We start from the raw sequence: 21,986 nt of genomic DNA on the forward strand, positions 1-21,986 counted from the left end.
AATATGTTTTGGTAAATACCTGAAAAAAACTAAAATTGTGCCCGTGTCCAAATATATATGGACCTAACTGTATATGTGAATCAGATGTGTTTTGAACCACATCAGACTCGCATAACATGTGAACCAGACCAACTTTCAATGGAGCCGGTTCACTTATATACAGGCAGGATGTGGTGTGAATAAAAAGGGTTCTGTGCGGTTTTCCATCCAGTTCAGTGTCAAATTTTCAAATTTGCATCTGAATAACTGAATTGAAACCGTACCAGTCTTTATCCCGAAACCAGACACAATTAAATTTAAATGGCATCCCAGTCTTAGTTCGTAGGGTTCAATATTGAGTTGGCCCACCCTTTGCAGCTATAACAGCTTCAACTCTTCTGGGAAGGCTGTCCACAAGGTTTAGGAGCGTCTCTTAGGGAATGTTTGACCATTCTACCAGAAGCAAATGTGAGGTCAAGCACTGATGTGGACAAAAAGGCCTGGTTTGCAGTCTCCGCTCTAATTCATCCCAAAAGTGTTCTAGCAGGTTGAGGTCAGGACTCTGTGCAGGCCAGTCATGTTCCTCCACCCCAAACTCGCTTATCCATGTCTTTATGGACCTTGCTTTGTGCACTGGTCTAAATCATTTGGTGGAGGACATATTATAGTGTGGGGTTGTTTTTCAGGGGTTGGGCTTGGCCCTTTAGTTCCAGTGAATGGAACGCTAAGTCATCAGCATACCAAGGCATTTTGGACAAGTTCATGCTTCCAACTTTGTGGGAACAGTTTGGGTAAGGCTCCTTCCGGTTCCAACATGAGTGCACAAAGCAAGGTCCATAAAGACATGGATGAGCGAGTTTGAGGAGGAGGAACTGGACTGGCCTGCACAGAGTCCTGACCTCAACCCGGTAGAACACCTTTGGGATAAATTAGAGCAGAGACTGCAAGCCAGGCCTTTTCGTCCACATCACTGCCTGACCTCACAAATGCACTTCTGGAAGAATGGTCAAACATAGACACACTCCTAAACATTGCAGACAGCCTTCACAGAAGAGTTGAAGCTGTCATAGCTGCAAAGGGTGGGCCAACTCAATATTGAACCCTACTGATTAGGACTGGGATGCCAATAAAGTTCATGTGCGTGTAACAGGCGTCACAATACTTTTGGTAATATAGTTTATGTGAACTAAGCCTATAACTGCAGAAAAAAAAATCAGCTATCATTATTTCTCTACAGTACCAGACGCTCATCCCATTTCTTTCAAGTACCATACATTTATCCCATTTATCTCCAATATCATACACTCTCACTATATGTCCATGTCAAGCCTCTCTATTAAATCTTGCCAACAGCACAATTGTCGGACCAATTCAGTCATAACATGCAGAACAGAGAAGTGGCCACAACACAGGGGAATACTACTTTACAGTTCCACAAGTGTACTTTACTTTAGGAGCATGTGACACCATGAAAAGCATTTTGTTTCCAAAAAAAGAAGGTGTAGGGTTTATAATCCTACATTGTAAGCTCTAAGGAGCAGGGCCCTCTGATTCCTACTGTATCAAATTGTATTCTATTTGTACTGTCTACCCTCAAGTTGTAAAGCGCTACGTAAACTGTTGGCGCTATATAAATACTGTATAATAATAATAAATAATCAGGGTAATGTTATGTGACCACCTTGAATATAAACAGTGCTTACAATGTGTAATGACATATGAGCGACTCTGCCACTTGTGACAAAATCACCGGTGTCATTAAGAGGCTGCCTGTCTGTCCCTAGAGAACCACTCCCTCACCAGCTGAACCACTATGACAAAACGCTGCTTCAAATCGCTAGTAATGGAAGACAAACAGGCAATGTCTTAGCGAGTTTGCCACTGGGATCACTCGCAGCAAAAATTGCCCATCTGACATCAGCCTAAAGTGGTTTTTAAAAGGCCTAATATGGACTTTTTTTTCTGCCTTTTTAATTACTCGTAATCCAAACAAGTTCAGTCCAGGAAACATCCCAGAAAGGGGAAAGGTTCAAGTCGTCCTGTGTCAGCTTGTATCAAGCAGCCTTGTACTATGACCTCCCACAAAAAAAAAAAAAAATGATAAAGATAATACTGACTTCAAGGCAATCATGCAAGATCTAATGGATCTTATCTCTTGGGGGGGGGGGGGTCAGATTCGGAGTCAGCATGTGAATCATTTCCATGCAAAGATATTTGCAGTAGACATGGTTGCATTATTATTATCATCATTATTATTATTATTATTATACAGTATTTATATAGCGCCAACAGTTTACGTAGCGCTTTACAACTTGAGGGTAGACAGTACAAATACAATACAATTTGATACAGTAGGAATCAGAGGGCCCTGCTCCTTAGAGCTTACAATCTAAGAGGGGAGGTCAAGAGATACAAGAGGTAATAACTGTGGGTGATGTGCTGATTGAGAAGATAAATGTACAGTTGTTAGGTGGGGGCCAGATAGGCTTCTCTGAAGAGATGAGTTTTCAGGGATCGTCTGAAAGTGGATAACGTAGGAGAAAAACGGACGGATTGGGGTAGAGCATTCCAGAGGATGGGGGAGGCTCTGGAGAAGTCCTGAAGGCGAGCATGGGATGAGGTGACAAGGGAGTTTGAGAGCAGGAGGTCTTGGGAGGAGCGAAGAGAACGATTAGGTTGGTATTTTGTGACTAGGTTAGAGATGTAGCTAGGGGCCAAGTTGTGGATGGCTTTGTAAGTTATAGTTAGTATCTTGAATTTAATTCGGTGACTGAGTGGCAGCCAATGGAGGGATTGGCAGAGGGGTGTAGCAGACGCTGAGCGGTTTGTGTGGTGGATGAGCCTGGCCGCAGCGTTCATGATGGACTGAAGTGGGGATAGCCTATTTAGAGGTAAACCAATGAGGAGGGAGTTGCAGTAGTCAAGGCGGGAGATGACCAGGGAGTGGATTAGAAGCTTTGTGGTGTCAATGGTTAGGAAGGGGCGTATCTTGGAGATGTTGCGAAGACAGAGGCGGCAAGCTTTGGATAGTGATAGAATGTGGGGTCGAAAGGATAGTTCAGAGTCCAGGATTACACCTAGGACCTTGGCGTGGGGAGATGGGTTGATAGTTGAGCCGTTGATCTTGACAGGGAGATCAGGGAAAGTGGCACCTGAGGGAGGAAATATCATGAGCTCGGTTTTGGATAGGTTGAGTTTGAGAAAGTGATGTGACATCCAGGCTGATATGTCTGCTAATAAGTTGGTAATGCGTGAGGAGACAGATGGAGAGAGCTGGGGGGTGGAGAGATAGATTTGGGTGTCATCAGCGTAGAGATGATATTTAAAGCCGTGGGAGGCAATCAACTGACCCAAGGAGGTGGTGTAGATTGAGAAAAGGAGAGGTCCGAGAACAGAACCTTGGGGGACCCCAACGGAAAAAGGAAGAGGAGAGGAGGAAGTAGAGTTGTAAGTGACACTGAAGGAGCGGTGGGATAGGTAGGATGAGAACCAGCGAAGAGTGCAGTCACGGAGACCAAAGGAGTGGAGTTTTTCGAGGAGGAGTGGGTGGTCCACTGTGTCAAAGGCAGCAGAGAGATCCAGGAGAAGTAGTACAGAATAGTGTCCATTGGCTTTAGCCATTAGTAGGTCATATGAGAGTTTAAGGAGAGCAGTTTCCGTGGAGTGTTAAGGGCGAAAACCGGACTGAAGGGGATCAAGAAGTTTATTCATGGTCAGATGGTCACTTAATCGGTTGTAGACCAGTCTTTCAAGAAGTTTGGAGGAGAAGGAGAGTAAGGAGATGGGACGTAAGTTGTTGAGATTGGTGGGATCCAGTGAGGGCTTTTTTAGTATGGGGGTGACTAGCGCATGTTTTAGAGAGTTTGGGAAGATGCCACAAGAGAGGGAGAGGTTGAAAATGTGAGTTAGAGAGCGTAGAATCGAGTCAGAGGGTGAGCGTAGCATTTGCGAGGGAACAGGATCCAGGGGGCAAGTGGTTAGATGAGTGCTAGATAAAAGTTTAGCAACCTCAGTAGTAGTAGCAGGGTTGAATGAGGGAAGTAATGACTGTATCTGTGGACATGGGGTGTTGCATGGGGGAGGTTTTTGCGCATTGGCGATCTCCTCATGAATTGTATCAATCTTAGTTTTGAAGTGATTGGCAATCTCCTGGGCGGTGATTGAGTTGGTGGGTGGAAGCAGTGGAGGACAGAGTAGAGTGTTGAAGGTAGAGAAGAGTTGACGTGGACTGGATGAGAAGGTGTTGATGAGTGTGATAAAGTAGGTCTGTTTGGCAGTGTGAAGGCAGGAGTAGTATTTTAGGAGGGCAGATTTATATTGTGTGAAGTCTTCCTGGGTCTTAGTCTTATGCCACAGGCGCTCAAGAGCGCGGCTACGTTTTCTGAGACTTCTGGTGTCATCTGTTTGCCAGGGTTGTAGCAGTCGGGGCCTAATTCTGCGTGTAGTGAGGGGGGCCAGCTTGTCTAGGGAGGAAGACAGTGAGCTGTTGTAAATGAAAGTAGCTTGGTTGGGGCAGGACAGGGGGGAGATTTTGTCATAGAGGTGATCAGTAGCAGAGTAGAGAAGAGAAGGGTTGAGGTGGCGAAGGTTTCTGCGTGTAACTGTTGGGCGGTTGGAGGGAGAAGAGGTGGAAGACAAGGAGAGAGCAAAACTAATAAGGTGGTGATCAGAGAGTGGGAATGGATTGTTGGAAAGGTTGCACGGAGTGCACAGATAGGAGAAGGCAAGGTCAAGGGTGTTGCCGTTGGAGTGGGTAGGAGCCTGTATCCATTGCTTCAGGTCAAGCGATGAGGTTAGACTGAGAAGTTTAGAAGTAATAGCAGTGTTAGTGTTGACAGGGATGTTGAAGTCCCCAAGAATAATCGTGGGGATTTCAGAAGAGAGAAAGTAGGGTAGCCAGGCAGAGAAGTCATCAAGAAAGGCTGATACCGGTCCAGGGGGCCGGTAGATGACAGCAATTCTTAGAGAAATGGGAGAGAAAAGACGAATGCAATGTGCCTCAAAAGAGGAGAGTGTCAGAGAGGGAGGTGGGTGAAGAACCTGATAGGTGCTGCATGGGGCTAGAAGGATTCCCACTCCACCTCCCTTCCGTCCACTTGGTCTGGGGGAGTGAGTCCAGAGAAGGCCCCCATGGGAGATGGAAGCAGGAGAAGTAGTATCCGATTCATGAAGCCAGGTTTCAGTAATGGCAAGAAGGTTAAAGGAATTTGTGATGAAGAGGTCGTGGAGGGCGGCGAGTTTGTTGCAGACAGAACGTGCATTCCACAGGGCACAGGAAAAGGGGGGGCTGGTTTTGGAAAGAGGAATATGGACCAAGTTCTGTGGGTTGCGGCTCCTGCCAGAGGGTGTAGGGGGATGGGAGCGTTGGGCAAAGACAGATGATGGTGGCCCAGGGTTTGGGGATATGTCACCAGAGATTAGGAGAAGCAGGAGGGTGAGGGAGGTAATGTGGGACTGTGATTTATGTGAAGGGGCATGTCCCAGAGTACTGGAGGTTTTATCAGTGTATGGATGTAGAATGAGCGAGAGTTGGTAAGAGCAGTAGTAGGGGGAAGACAGAAGGCAGGGTCATCAACATTACACAGGATTTATATAGTGCAAACAGTTTGCATAGCACTTTATAACATGAGGGCAGACAGCACAGTTACAATACAATTCAATACAGGAGAACTTAGAGGGCCCTGCTCGTTAGAGCTTACAATCTAGAAGGGAGGGTCAAGTGAAACAAAAAAGGTGATAACAGTGGGGGATGAACTGAAGGAGAAAATGAAAATACTGTACAGTTGTTAGGTGTGGGTAGGATAGGCATCTCTGAAGAGGATGGTTTTCAGGGATTGTCTAAAAAGCTAAACAGAGTAGGAGATAAATCGGACAGATTAGGGTAAGGCATTCCATATTGGTGGGGCTCTGGAAAAAAGTCTTGGAGGTGAGTGTGGGAAGAGGTGATGAAGGAGCTAGAGAGCAGGAGGTCTTGAGAGGAACAAAGAGAACGATTAGGTTGGTATTTTGAGACTAGGCTAGTGGTGTAGCTGGGGGCTAAAATTATGGATGGCTTTGTAAGTTGTTGTTAGTATTTTGAATTTAACTCATTGGGTGAGTGGAAGCCAGTGGAGGGGATTGACAGAGTAGCAGCAGACACAGAGCGAATAAATGTATAGGGACTAATGCGCAAAAACCACAATCTAAACGAAAATCTGAAACTATCAGCGAGGTACCAGGTAGAGAGCTGCCAACATAGATGGGTCCACTCAGTTCCCCCAGGAAAACAATAGATTCATATAAAATATGTGGCGCTGCTCTATCAAATCAGTACCAAACCAGCAATTAAAATCCTAACCGTGATCTTCTAAGACAAAGAATAAGGTTGGCAAACACTGTGCTTAACGGTAACTCCAAGATACTAATTCCTACCAAGAAAAAGTTATGGTAAACTCTGAACTACTAGCTCCACACTGGAGTCCATCAAAGGAAGCATCAGTGCCAAATATAAATAAAATAAGTGAGTGAACGTCAACCATTAAAGTGCCAAGTGCAAAATGAAATAAATAATGTATTAGCCACCACGCATAAAAGGAAGTGACAATATTTAACGAAACTGGATATATTTGAAATAATAACCTCCCAAAATAGCTGAAAATCAAATGGTCCCTGGTGCTGAGCAAAATGAAAATCCCAAATGTCTCTTAAAAGTGTAACACATAAAAATAAAAATAGCAGCTGAAAATCAAATGGTCCCTGGTGCTGAGCAAAATAAAAATACCAAATATCTCTTAAGAGTGTAACACATAAAAATATAAATAGCAAACTGTCATAATGTGCATAAAAAGATGATTGAGATGTAAGATGCGTGCAGAGATTCCGCATCAATATGAATCCACAATAACTAAATCAAAATTCAAACAGTGATAATAGTACAGTCATGCCATCATAAACGCACTAATGCGCTATAAATAAATGACTAATCAATATATAGACAGACAATCCCACAGCAGAGATGCCGTCCCAAAGTGACAGTAGTGCAATTTAGTCCATAAGTATATAAAAATGTGCAACTGTGATGAGTGATGTCCACAAGAAACGGTCTTTGAATAAGGTGCAAATGTGCAGTGACTGGTGCTATTCTTCTATATAAGTTCTGGTGCACACACCAAGTGTTTCCCCCAGACTCTCACCTCCAGCAGCGGCCCCCAGTGGGCCAAGTAGAGCGGATAGATAATCTTGGAGAGGATGGGTTTCCTGGAGCGATGTCAGTAGATCTGGCTCTCTGAATCTCCTCCCGCCGCTCCCAGTAATCCCAGCAATGGTAGTTAGGAACAAAGCAGAGGTCTCATAGTGTAGTAATTAGGGGCAAATTTTATTGACAAACGTAGTAACTTACATGTAAAAACACAGCGATCAATAGATGTAATGAGCTTCCGGGTTCGGCCGTCCCCGAGAAGCGTCGGCACCTGACTCCTCCTATCCTGACGCGTTGCGTCACACCACGTGACTTTATCAAAGGGACACAGACACAGAGCGGTTAGTAAGGTGGATGAGTCTGGCAGCAGCATTCATGATAGATTGAAGGGGTAATAGCCTATGTAAAGGTAAGCCAATGAGAAGGGAGTTGCAGTACTCAAGGCGAGAGATGATCAGAGAGTGAATTAAGAGCTTTACGTCATGTCATTGGTTAGAAAGGGGCGTATTTTGGAGATGTTGCGAAAGTTGAGGTGGCAAGATTTGGACAGTGATTGGACGTGGGGCTTAAAGGAGAGTTCAGAGTCCTTGGCATGTGGGGATGGGCTGCTAGTTGTGCCATCGACTTTGACAAAGATCAGGGAAAGGGGCACGTGGCGGAGAAAAAAAAAAAAAAAAAAGTAATAAATTTGGTTTTGGATAGATTGAGTTTGGGGAAGTGGTGCGACATCCAGACTTATATCTGTTAGTAAATTAGTAATATGTGAGGAGACTGAGGGATTGAGCTGAGGGGTAGAAAAATAGATTTGGGTGTCAGCATAGAGATGGTATTGGAAGGCACCAGCTGACCCAGGGAGGAGGTGTAAATTGAAAAAAGGAAAGGTCCAAGAACAGAACCTTGGGGGACCCCAACAGGAGAAAGGAAGAGGAAGTAGAACTGTAAGTAACGCTAAAGGTGTAGTTGGATAAGTAGGAAGAGAACCAGTGAAGAGTACAAAATCGCAGAGACAAAAAAAGGTGTGGAGTTTTTTGAGGAGGGGGGGTCAACACTATCAAAGAGCAGCAGAAAGGTCCAAGAGTAGGAGTACAGAATAGTGTCCATTGGTTTTGGCCGCTAGTAGATCGTTTGTTAGTTTTAGGAGAGCAGTTTCTGTGGAGTGTTGACGAAATCCAAACTGAAGCGGACCAAGAAGACTATTCTCGGCAAGGTGGTCGCTCAGTAGGTTGTAGATCAGACGTATAAGGAGTTTGGATATAAAGGGGAGCATGGAGATGGGGCGTAGGTTGTTAAGATTGGTTGGGTCCAGTGAGGGCTTTTTAAGGATTGGGTTGACTATTGCATTGACAAGAGAACCCCCAGCTCTGCTGATCCTCCTCCCTCTCACCTCCTGCTATATTGCTCCTATCCTGTGCACCACGTGTGACATCTACTAGTTTTTCCCACTCCGGTCACCCAGCTCTACTGATCCCGCCGCTCAGTCCTCTCTCCAGTCCCTGCTCACCTTCAGCTATAGCATTCCCATGTTGAGCACCATGTGTGCAATCTGCCAGTTGCTCCACTTCAATCCAGTCCCTGTACACCTACCTGCTGCACAGCAGATTCGATATCTGCAACAGACGCTCCCAGTACATATACACATGAACCAGAGGCGATTGAGGATGTAGTCTTTCTGATTCACTTGTTGTTTTCCCAGTGCATCCTGGGATATATCATACCTCCAATGCAAACTAACTCTGAATAAGCACCACTCAACAGCGGTTAAGGAGAGCTGTGAGACTTCTGTGGAAGCTTTGGAGATTCTTTGAAGCACCAAGAACATGGGGTATAAATCCTGAAGTAAAGCAGTGCAAACTCAGTGTGTAGAGGACTGTAAAGGTAACCATAGGTCTGGGGCTGCACAAGTGCTGCTGGCACTGGGGAGCTACAGTTCATTGAGGAAACCATGAATGCCAAAATGTAGTGTGACATACTGAAGCAGAGCATGATCCCCTTCCCTTCAGAGACTGGGTCGCAGGGCAGTATTCCAACATAAGGACCCCAAAACACACCTCCAAGATGACCACTGCCTTGCTAAAGAAGCTGAGGGTAAAGGTGATGTACTGGCCAAGCATGTCTGCAGACCTAAACCCTATTGAGCATCTGTGGGGCATCCTCATATGGAAGATGGAGGAGCACAAGGTCTCCAATATCCATCAGCTCTGCGATGTCATCATGGAGGAGTGGAAGAGGACTCCAGTGGCAACCTGTGATGGTCTGGTGAACTCCATGCCCAAGAGGGTTAAGGCAGTGCTGGAAAAGAATGGTGGCCACACAATATATTGACACTTTGGGCCTAATTTGGACATTTACACCTAGGGGTGTACTCACTTTTGTTGCCAGCAGTTTAGACATTAATAGCTGTGTGTTGAGTTATTTTAAAGAGGACAAAAAATGTACACTGTTATACAATCTGTACACTCAATACTTTACATTGTAGCAAAGTGTCATTTCTTCAGTGTTGTCACTAGAAAAGATATAATAAAAAATATTTACCAAAAAAAAAATGTGAGGGGTGTACCCACTCTTGTGAGAGAAAAGAATAACGATATAAATACACACACACACACACACACACACACACGTTTCTGCACTTCCACCTAGGGGGCACGCGTTGAAAGCGGGCCACTTCTACTGTGATTACAGCAGAAGCCAATCTGCAAGTTTCGGGCTATGGCTGTCACCCACCAATCGTCAGGCAGAGACACAGAACAAAGCCCATGTAAAGAAGGCAGAGCTTCATTCTGACAAGGGAGAAGTGGTGGATTTTGTGTCCCTTCAAAGCAGAGAATAAAATACATCACTTCCCTTAGTAAAAGCACCTTGCACATAAACACGGACTAGGCACACAGTTAACTCTTTGATCGCCCTAGATGTTTAACCCCTTCCCAGCCAGTGTCATTAGTACAGTGCATATTTTTAGCACTGATCGCTATATTAGGGTCACTGGTTCGCTGATCACCACCATTATTAGTATAAAAATGTAAAAAAATATATATATATATATATATATATATATATATATATACACATATACATATACACACATATACACACACACACATTCATTATATATTTATATTATACACACACACACACACAATAGTTTGTAGATGATATAACTTTTGCCAATTTTTTATTGGATAGGTTTTACAGCAAAGTAAAAAATATATAATATTTTTTTCAAAATTGATTTTTTGTTTATAATGCAAAAAATAAAAGACGTAGTGGTGATCAAATACCACCAAAAGAGATCTGTATTTGTGGGAAAAAAGACAAAATTTTATTTGGGTACAGCGTTGCATGATTGCACAGTTGTCAGTTAAAGTGGTGTTCCACCCTAAAAAAAAAAGTCATGATTGTGCCAAAATTAAAAAAAACATTTGGATATTTTTTTTTTAACTTACCTCTAAATGCCTGTTGCTAGGGGGTCCCTCGTAGTCTGCCTCTTCCAGTGCCTGGGCTGGTGACATCACTTCCCCCTCGGCACAGGAGGGGCTCAGCTCTGCTCCCTCCCTCCTGTCAATCATCTGGGACCCATTACAGGTCCCAGGTGACTGAGCGGCCAATCACGGCGCGCGGCACCGCTCGCGCATGCGCAGAGGGTGCCAGGCTGTGAAGCCACAGCCCGGCGCCCACAGTTGCAATGCCGGCGCCACTTAACGGAGGGGGAGACGAGCAGGGCTTCGATCCCCCGCATCACTGGACCCTGGGACAGGTAAGTGTCCAATTAAAAGTCAGCAGCTGCAGTATTTGTAGCTGCTGACTTTTAATTTTTTTTTTTGACTGGCCCTCCTCTTTAAAGTAGCGCAGTGGCGTATTGCAAAAAATGGCCTGGTCACGGAGGAGGGGGTTAAAGCTTCTGGAGATCAAGTAGTTAATTTCCACCAAGTAGACGTGCACATTTTGCATATGTGCAAAAACACAACTTTTTCTTAGAAAAGCCATTTACTCGGCTTCTCATTTAGCACAGATTCCCCGAACTTCCGGTCAGGGAGCATGCACACTAGTGATTGCAAAGGATATCGTTTATTTAAAATAAAAGAGAGGTTATACTTACCTGCTCTATGCAATGGTATTGTACAGAGTGAATTCTTAACTCCTCTTCTGTAATCCCCTGCCAATGCTCTCCGCTCCTTCTTACAAGTGCCCCCCTCAGCAAGCCATGTGTAGGTTGTGGGTAGTTTTTTACTTGAATGCATAGAATGCATTCAAGTAAAAATGCTTAGACTGTAGAACCACTTTAACAGCATGGTCACATGACAGCCTCAAATTATATGTCCCATCAAGACGAGCACCATCAAAAAGAAAGCGCATGCATACCCATCTGTACAGCGTTTATGCTGGTCCTTCTACCCACAGTCCAAGATAGGAATGCATGCATAAGGGTGGCTACAGCAGACCCTCCGGGGATCCTGCAAGGCAAAGTAGCCACCCTAAAAACAGAGTGGGGGTGGAATTTTAAAGGGAGAATATCCCAAAGCATTACAGAGATTGGTTTCCTCATTCTCAGCTGCTGAATGGAACAAAAGTATAAGCTCTTAAAAGACATTAAAGTGAACCATGGGCTTAGAATTAGATTTTTTTTTTTTTTTTAGTATTTGCTACAGCAAGAATTGTTTTACAGCTAATTCTATTTATTAAAGAAACATCACAAGGAATCATGTGCTTGGCACCACAAGCAAGACGACCTGAGGCAGCTATACTGTGGTCAGCTGGGTAAGCCTTTTTCAGCTACATGAATGATTCTGGGCTGCAATCCAGAAGAGCCCACATCAAGGGCAGACCATCCCAAATCCACATTTCCCAGGGCTGAACAATTGTCAGCACATCACGTCGGGTCAATAAATTCCCAAGACTTGCTCAGTTTATACTGTATAGGAGACTATTCAGGATTTTCAGTAAAAATGTAGTCAAGTTATTGCTGTAACATTTACACAAGAGTCATTTTTATTTGCCTCCTGCACTTTATGTTGATTATTTTAGAACAGCTAATCTGTATCTTGGGAAATAGAATTATCCTCCCCTGCCAAAAGTGAACTCCAGGAAACCTAAAAATCTTCCCTTGCAGTGGGGCTGTGGCTGCACTATGAGGGTAAACTGCTCCTTTATGTCTAGGGCACTGGGTACAGCAGCTTTACCACTCAATCCTCAGCTCCTATAGGCTCCATTGCCTATTAGCCGTGCACTTCACAAATCTGCCCTTTATGGAAGAGTAACAAGAAGAAAGCCATAAGAAGTCCCGTTTGCGAGAAGGCATGTGGAGGACACAGCAAACGTGTGGAAAAAGGTGCTCTGGTCAGATGAGACCGAAATTGAACTTTTTGGCCTAAAAGCAAAACACAATGTGTGGCAGAAAACTAACACTGCACATCACCCTGAACACACCATCCCCACCGTGAAACATGGTGGTGGTAGCATCATGTTGTGGGATGCTTTTCTTTAGCAGGGACAGGGAAGCTGGTCAGAGTTGATGGAAAGGTGGATGGAGCCAAATATAGGGCAATCTTAGAAGAAAATCCCTCAGAGCAAGGGTCAGCAACCAGAAGATCGCAGCCAGGTGACTGGTAGATCATGGTCTGGGCTTGCTGACCCGCCATCTCAGAGCATCAGAATGCCATGCAGAGGGACTACTTGTAAAGTTGAAACTGTAGTAGGGAGCAAGAGCCGCATAAGCTGATGCTTCCTCTGTAGTGCTGGCTCTTGTCCCATGCGGAGTAATACAAAATGCACTCCATTTCTTATCCTGGCTAGCGGTCTCCAGAGTGGTTCCAGCAGCAGGAAAGGACATCTTCAGGTCAGTGTGAAGCAATACACTGGGCATAATAATATAGGGCTGCTTTCACACTGATGTGCTGCTTACCTGCGGATTTGCTTTACTTCGCCATAGGCTTCTATTATAAGCTGTAGGTTAGATGCCCTTTCTGAGTGCAGGCGTTTTGGTGCGCTTTCAAAATTGCACCACACCTGCAGGATATAATAAACATCTACGGCAAAGCACAGCTAACCCAGAAAGGTCGCAGATACGCTGCACTGCACCAGAAGTCCAGGTAAACAGCAGCATGTTAGTGTAAAAGCAGCCTTATAGGGGGCTCAGAACATCAAGGGTTCATTTACATTTGCAGTTTGGGAGTTGGTAAAATCCCAAAGTTAACACTTTTTTTCCACCTGACCCAACTGCACCCCCTTTAGCTGCAGTATCCAGGGGTGTACACATCACAGCTACAGCAAGAGTTATACACCCGGTCATGGTTGGTGGGTATAGCACCTGCAAAGCATGACCCATTCAAGCGAATAAGGCCACTTTGCAAATGCCCTACAATCTTGCGCAGTACAGCAAACAAGGGGTTAAAGCAGGCATCAATTAAGATTTAGCCATGAATGATGGACTTAGTATCATCTCTCACTCCAGCAAGTTCAGGGATACCAAATATGTGTTGCACAATTGTGGTTTACGTACATAAGCTCATCCTACACCCCAAGGAGCCCAAGTAGTTAAAGTGTATGAAGGAGTGCTCGACAGTTACACTTGGACATTTATGCGGTATTACTCTGCAGACAAGCTAATTTATAGGTGGTGGTGAAACATCCTAATCTCCACCCACTGTGCAATGCAACCTGCTAAAGTTTTGTCCATAGCAAACCTCCCATGTTAGCTCATAGAGATCTTCTAGTTGTTATCTTGAATAAGCCTTTGTATTGTGAAGATCTGAGAGTGGTGGTGGTGGTAGAGTAGTTTAGTAAAAATAGGCTGGTCGTTGCTGACAACACCCAGTACACAAAATGCTGTACAGTATACAGGTGCAGAACCCATTTCAGGCAGGTCAATAGGTATTTTTCTGTATTTTCAGGGTCTTTACCCTTTAACTGCCACCAGCATATGGCATACAATGGCAACAGCAATGGGTTTTACAGTGATGGGAGTGTGTGTGCAAATTTCACAAGCCAACTGTTACAGGCTTTCAGGTAGAGGTAAACATGTGGCTGTCCCACAGATCATCATAAAATGAAGCCCCTCCCAAAACATTTCCCAGGCTCCTCTATCCCAGCTTCTGGGCCCAGGACCCGCATGGCAGATGTTGCCGAGTAGAGGGGAGAAAGACCAGAACATCTGTTTGCTGATCTCACCTTGCTACTAGGAACTCAGAAGCAATATGGATTTTGTCGTTTCTGATTTCTACTGTCAAGAAGAAGCTAATGGAGCACAATTCGTTACAAAAATAGAGAGGTAGATGGATGTAAATGGACAAACATCCATTTACATCCACCTGCCCACAGACTTACATGGCATTTCCAATCAGATCCATCTGAAAAATGGATAAGTGGTCCTGGTCAGAAAGACCAGGTGAAAGGACCCTGGGATGATGGCCACTAACAGCTGTAGATCATTAAAATGTATTATTGCTAAAAAATTCTCCACTCACCTCTCAGCCCCTGCCTATCTGCTACTGTCATATGTGCTGGAAGACAAAGCACAGATCTTTTCTGGCACATTAGTCACTACGTTTGTGCAGCATGAATGTGCAGAATGCTCTTAGGTATATTAAAGATGCTAGATTTTCTAGAATTTCACAAGCACATACGAATCTCACAAATGGGCAACAAAAGAGGAAGAAAAAAAATTGTATTCAGCTGCAAAAATGTCCTTACCGATGTCACTGGAGATGGGGACATCTTGAATCAGGCACTTGATTGCAGTTGCCCACTTCTCTGCAATAGACTGATTTTTTTCATACTTGGAGGCTTCATCCACTCTAAAAGTGTGAACCAACCTTTGGCGAGCGCGTGTAGAGCCCATTGCAACCTTTTTCTTCTTCATCGGATAGGAATAAATAGAAAAATAGGCAAAAACATCATTTGTGCCACGACTCCGTAGTGTGTGGCATCCCACCATGTCCATAATGGGCAGCACTGTTCGATGGTCATCTTCAGGTTTGGGCACCAGTCTCTGTATATGGAGCCCTGTTTGGGTCAGACTGAGTGCATAACGAATGCCTTTGGATGGGTAGACACCGAATTCTCCATGAAGCAAGGTGTCTGATGCCTGACGATATGTTGTGGACATTTTACGTTGGTGGTATGGCGGTCACCATACAATGGCACAAGTGTATAAAACTTGGTGCGAAAATGCATAAAGGCAAACAGAAGGAAACAATCAAAAATCCCCAAAAGAGGAACAAAACCTGCTTTATCTACCTATCATTTAGTCAAAAAAAGGCAAAAAAAGGAGGTACAACCACCATAGCAAAAGATTGCATATTTCAGTAGTAATATATGTCTGTAAAACAAGGGTCACACTCCAAACTGTCAATATACTTCAGATTTCCTCACTTCCAAACAATGAAACTTCAGAGTCAATCTTTAGATCTTCCTTCTGTGGGTGAAAAAATAAAAACAAAAACAGATGAAATCAAGACAAAAGAATTCAATTATTAAACAAAATGTATTGAAACTGAAGGTAAAAAATTAGGCTTGCACCAGAAGCACCTGTCCTGTAAGCAAAGAAAAGGGAGAAGGAAGACACAGATGTGGGCTTAAAGAAAGGAGAAAATTCAGGGTCCACAGAACAGTGTGGGGATTCTCAGCAGTATTCACAAGGCCAGGTAGAAGGGAGATATTTGAATGCGGTTTGCATGGTCTTACTCTCTTTATGCTAATAGCAAAATAGCAGAGGAGAGGCAGAAAGATCACAAGGAAATGTGCACATTTTAGCAGGTAAATCCAAGGTCAATGTAAAGCCAGAACTTTGTTTTTCTTTAGGCCCAATTCACATCTGGCTTTTTGGGATCTTGGGCAGAATTGCTGCAATACTGCCTGAGATCTCAAATCGCACTGCATTAGTAAATAACGCTCCATACGTGTTTGGGTACCATTCATTTTTAGAGTCCCTGACTCTAAAGATATATAGTTACATAGTTAGTAAGGTTGAATAAAGACACCAGTCCATCAAGTTCAACCTGAGTGAGTGTGGGTGCAAGTCTACAATTGTCCCTATCCCTGTACATTGTGTTTCATTAACATGCTCATCTATTATATTATTTATGGTACCTATAGCATACTAGCTCATTATGCATTACTTACCTTAGATCAAAGCCACCGCTGCGGTCCTGGTACACCGCTCCTGGAGTTACGCTGTGATTGGCCAGAGCCGCGATGATGTCACTCCCACGTATGGGTGCGGGAGCTGCCAGCAGCAGCATACTAGCTGAAGCAGCCGATGACGTCAGCACATGCTGATATAGGGGATATCTCCTGAACCGTGCAGGTTTAGGAGACATCCGTGGTAGCTACAGATAAGCCTTATTATAGGCTTACTTATAGCAAAAAGTAATTGTAAAGGGTTTACAGCCACCTTAATAGCCCTGCATTGTACACGATGATGCAGAGGCACAGCCCACAGGCTGGAGCTTCAGAGAGAAGAGGATGGCCCAGAAGCGGGGAGTCAGGGTAAGTAATCCTGCCTGATCCTCTACCCTCAGACATAACAAACACTGAACCCTTGCAGTGCAAATGGCACCATTACAAGGATAGATTTTGCCAAATTCCCAGAGCTGGGCTATGAAAAGGTTTTGATAGTGTGTAGTAGGCTACAGATAATTTAAAAGTTTGTGACTTGGAATCTGCATTTGTAATGCCCATTCTGAAAAACACAGAAAAAACTATTACAATACAGTTCAACCTTTAACCCCTTACTTTATGATGTGCCTACACGGGTGTAATAAGACATCTCACACCTGTTTATGGAGGAGCATGATAAATGATTCTCTAGACACAGATGACTTAAGATCAAAGTCTAGTTCACTAGTCTAGTCAGCATGTATGTATGTATGTATGTATGTATGTATGTATGTATGCTTCGGATATTCATGACCTAATAAAGACAAACAGCCTGTGCACTTTGCATGGGGATTTTCTCTTAGCTCAGTAAACGAGGTGACACTTTGCTGACTGTCATCATCCAATCATGTGCAAGCAAAAACACTGTTTTTTATTTTCCTTTCACATGATTGGATGTGCTTTGCAAAATGAAATTTCAACACATTCCATAAGCCACATGGAAATAATCTTGCAAGGAACATTTTTTTTGCCTTTAATAAAATCAACTCCATCAGCATTACAGCCTGGCAACTACAAGCAGAGGCAGCCTACAAGTTTTTTCTCATGACAGGTTTCTTGTACATTTTTCTCCCAATCCAGCTAAGCAAGATCCTTCTGTGGAAGAGCAAAATTCATGTGACTCCGCTGTGTCAGTTGGGCAACACCCTGCTCTATTTTCCTCTTACACCCAATTCACACTTGTGCAACTTGTAATGAGACTTTGGACATCAAAGTAACACCCCATGTTTTGCAATGATAACCATTGATATATGTACAACTTAAAGTCGCAGTGACTTCAAAAGTAGTTCATGCATTACTTTGGTCTGACTTTCATGCAATTTGAGGGACATAGAGTTCAATGTTAACCCTGAAAAGTTGCATGAAGTCATACCTGAATGTTTTACATCAAACAGTGGTGCAATAATGGGTCCGACTTTGCAGAGGGACAACAAATCACATCCAAGTCGCACCCATCCAAAGTTGCACAAGTTTGAAGTCATACAAGTCTTAATGGAGCCTCTTTCAACACAAGTGTATTTAAAAAATAAATTATGGACTGACACTTAAAACCTTATAAAGCAGTATGTGGACACCTGGGGTAAAACACATTAAAAGGGTAGGTTTTCTGAGTTATCATGCTTTCAGATAGCACCAGAGGTCTAATTATTGGGGCTCACATAGATCGGAGCTGGATGCTAAATGCTTCACAAATCTCCCCAATGGAACAAAGATGACAAAGGTTATAACTCTCCCTTACTCTATCCAAAATGGGAAACAAATTGCCTTTAGTTCTACTTTAGGTTTATTGTTGGTCTGAGGCTAGTAGGTTAATACTAGAACACAAAATTTTACCATGCAGGCTGGTGTCAGGGTCAAAGTAAGGAACATTGTGATGGGCATATCAGCGCATTGCACTGCTAACATGGTTTGTTTTTTCTTTTTAAATTTGCAGTGTCACATAGGGGTTGGTTTACTAAATCTGAAGCACTCAGAATCTGGTGCAGCTGTGCCTGGTAGGCAATCAGCTAACTTCAGCTTGTTCAGTTAAGCTTTGACAAAAAAAAAAACCTGGAAGCTGATTGGTTTCTATGCAGTCCTGATCCAGATTTTGCACTCTTCAGTTTTAGTAAATCTTCATGTCACTCATGTTAGTTCATGACACTTCATGTTACTGCACAGCAGCGTGGTGCATTGTGCTGCTTTTGCAATGACATCCAATGATCTGCACATCACACCAGCATTGTTGTGTGAATGGGGCACATAGAAAACCATTGTTTTCTATGTGTCCTAGTGGTGGCCTGCGTTTATCCAGTGCAGAAAAAAGGCAGGTCACTGCAGATTGTATAAGAACATATGTACAGTATTGATTAAAATTAGGCCATAGCTGTGGACTTCTGACATCATAGCAGTATCCTCCCATATTATATAAGTTAGAAATTGCTGGAAAGGACCTATCTTGACTTTGTGCCAGCAGATAATTTGCAATGGAAATTCTTGACACAGGTGTGTATGGCTATTAAGAATGGCTGATTCACACTACACTCCCAGAAACTGCATGACTTAATGAGGCTGGGTTCACACCTAATACCAATGCAGCTCGTAGCAGGAGTCCAGTGCGTCCCTGTTCTCCGTTTCAGTGACGAAACGGGGCCAAATTTTTGCCTGAATTCGGCCCTGAAACTGAGCCAAAGATGCACAATGTTCCTGTGCTAGCTGCTCCGCAGCTGCAACAGAGATATGTGAACCTGTCCTGTCATGCGAATCGGATGTGGGATAAACCTCATCCAATTCACATAGGTGTGAACCCAGCCTGAATGTGCCTTGCTAATTACCCCATTGGCTCCTGCTGCTGTCAATCACAGCCAGTAAGGAGGGAGTCAGGGCTGAGCCCCATTCTGTGTGTCTTATGGGCAGAGCGTGGCTAGGGAGCGCCCACAAAAGTGCCCCCTATAGCAAGCCGCTTGCTATGGGGGCACTCGGAGAAGAGGAGGATCAGGGCTGCTCTATGCAAAAACCATTGCACAGGAGCAGGAAAGTATAACATTTTATTCTTTTTTTTAAATGTACCTGTAACACATCAGCATGTATATGTCTGCATGCCGATATTAAATTATCTTGCATACCACCTAATAGGATGTCCACCCAGGACAAGAGAGCTCCCACCCGGCTGTCATTTTACTATAAGCTGTGCAGGAGCTCTCTCGTTCTGGATGGACATCATATGATGTCCTCCCAAGAACAGGCCGTGCTGCGGCATGATCTGTCCCCCACTGTGTCTCGCTGGAGCTCAGCCCACGACCACAGCGATTTTCAGCTCTCACAGGATTCCCACAGGTAGTGCCAATATATTCTTACATTACTCCAACCTGGACCAATGTAACTATATTAAAATTGCCAAAGCCAATCTTCAGCCTTAAAGTGGGTTTAAACCTAAAACGTTTTATTGCCTTAATGCATTCCTTGAATTAGGGTAATAAAGGCATTTTGCCACTTTTTTTTTTTTCCCTTCAATAATCCAACTGACACATCTCCTCAGAAATACTGCAGTACATCTCAAGTCTAAAGAAGCCCATAGATTATTTTTTTTTTTTTGATCAACCAAGAATAAAATAAACTCAATATCCCCATCCACACACTCGATGGGGATATCCTCCCCCCTGAGCCTTTGTATTCTGACAGCAGGGAGGTTGTACAAAATGCCCCTTTCACACAGATGCTCGGATTGGGTCAGTTTTCCAGATGGACCCGATCGGAACCTCCATTCTTATCTATGGAGCGGTGGGTGTAAACAGACATGTGTCCATTTACACCCGCCTACATCCAATCTGATCCCCTTCCGTCCAGCGGATCGGGTGGCAGTTGGGTGTAAATGGACAAGCGGTCCGTTCCCATCTGACCGCCCATAGAGTGGTGTCCGTGTCCACTCTGCATGAGCGGAGCAGACACGGACCTGTCATCCACCTGCTCAGCGGAAATCAGTGGACAGATCCCCTGCTGAGTGGATCACACAGTATGAAGGAGCCAAAGGCTATCAGTAGATACTTCTGAAGAAGTTGTCATAGTAATGAAACGCGTCACAGGGCGGAGCGGAAGTCACCCCCATGAACTGAGGGCAGCAGCCTGAGTCCAGCTCGGAGCGGCTGGAGAACTGTGTACATCAGATACAAGCTGGGTGCCCAGTCAGGATTAAAGGGATATTAATTTTTTTTTTTTTGGGGGGGGTGGGGGTTGTTTAAAAATAACAAACATGTTATACTTACCTGCTCTGTGAAGTGATTTTGCACAGAGCAGCCCTGATCCTTCTCTTCTCGGGTCCCTTTCCGGCACTCCTAACCCCTCCCTCCTGCCCCCATAGCAAGCAGCTTGCTATGGGGGCACCCGAGAGACTGCTCTGTGTGTCCATGTGAGCCAATGGTGCCCGCTGCTGTCTCAGCCAATGAGAAGGGAGAGTCCCTGGACAGCCAAGTATTGGGCTGCTGCACACAGGTTTTTTATCTTAATGCATAGAATACATTAAGATTTAAAAAATAAAAAATAGTAATAAAATAAAACACTTTTGCCTTTAGAACCACTTTAATAGGGATCGTGCTTATAGAGCATGTGCTGCATTACACAGACTGTGTGCAAGTATGTTTGGTGTTTATAATAAATAATTGTTTAAACCTCTTACGCTATATTGTTTTTTTTTAATCAGATGGCGGTGTCAATTTGGAATACTGCTTGGTGATGACATTGAAAGAGTGGAGCTGTGGATGAGATTTGCAGATCCTATTTTGCCTTCCTTGGACAAAGGGAAACATCCTGGATGTTAGCCTGCAGAGCTTACTTTGCCTCCCTGGGATAAAGTGAAGCAAATAACCAGAAGCCTAAGTCCAGGGAGCTCACAGCTGAAGAAATAGCACATTTGGATTTGTTCCCATTTACTAGATGGATAATGTGTGACTTCTGCATGGGTTAATCGTTCTATATTATCCTAGACACTTTCTGTTTATGCTTAGTATGGACATCAATTTGTTTTTTATTTTTAAACTGTTGCAGTTCATTTATTCGCATTGTTACTTTTCCATATTAATAGTTATTTGTATTTCTCACACATCGGCCTTTTTAGGTAGCTCAGTGCTGGGCTTTTTGGAGGGGTTGGTTACCTGGTTCATGCAGATTACTGAGGGGATTATTAAACAAAGCAATGGAGAGTGTACACTGATTGAGTTTTTGTATACAAGTTAATTTGTAAGATATTTTTCAAATACATGTATAATTTTTATTATTATTATTTGATTGAGACACTCAAGCAGAGAGTGGGGAAGTTCTATCAATGACAAACCAAACTACAATAAAACCTACCTCTACCCACAAGCATAGATCTGAATGGGCCCAGAGATTTTTAAGAGAAAACCTTTCAGAGTTCTGACAAAACTTTAATACCCGGCTCTGTTGTATGTGAGGAAGGATGTGTACTGTACAGTGATTCAGAAGCTTTACATCTGCCTGCGAGACGCATGACTGGATGTGGTTAGACATTGACTCACTATATGTTGAAATCACTGTGGCCGATTGTTCACTTCAATCCAGACAAGAGGTCAGAGTTGACAAGAGAATAGAGATTAGAGAACAGGAGCCTAAGGCTTGTTTACACTAGCAGCAAGAGCTGCTTTTCCTCTGAAAAGGGATCAGTTCTTGGATCGCTTTTTAGAGG

At 43.8% G+C, this 21,986-nt stretch overlaps 1 protein-coding gene across 1 annotated transcript in view; it reads right to left on the reverse strand.

Annotated features, from left to right (window-relative positions):
* The window catches only part of SPHK2 (sphingosine kinase 2), a 68,870-nt gene that overhangs the window by 42,302 nt on the left and 4,582 nt on the right, over window positions 1-21,986 (reverse strand). Inside the window, exon 2 of the mRNA XM_073602698.1 lies at window positions 14,843-15,566. Coding sequence (XP_073458799.1) covers window positions 14,843-15,257 — 415 coding nt within the window. The 5' untranslated portion in view covers window positions 15,258-15,566. The remainder of the gene's footprint in view (window positions 1-14,842; window positions 15,567-21,986) is intronic.

The sequence above is a fragment of the Aquarana catesbeiana genome, linkage group LG10 (genome assembly GCF_042186555.1).
Source record: "Aquarana catesbeiana isolate 2022-GZ linkage group LG10, ASM4218655v1, whole genome shotgun sequence".
Lineage (NCBI taxonomy): Eukaryota > Metazoa > Chordata > Amphibia > Anura > Ranidae > Aquarana > Aquarana catesbeiana.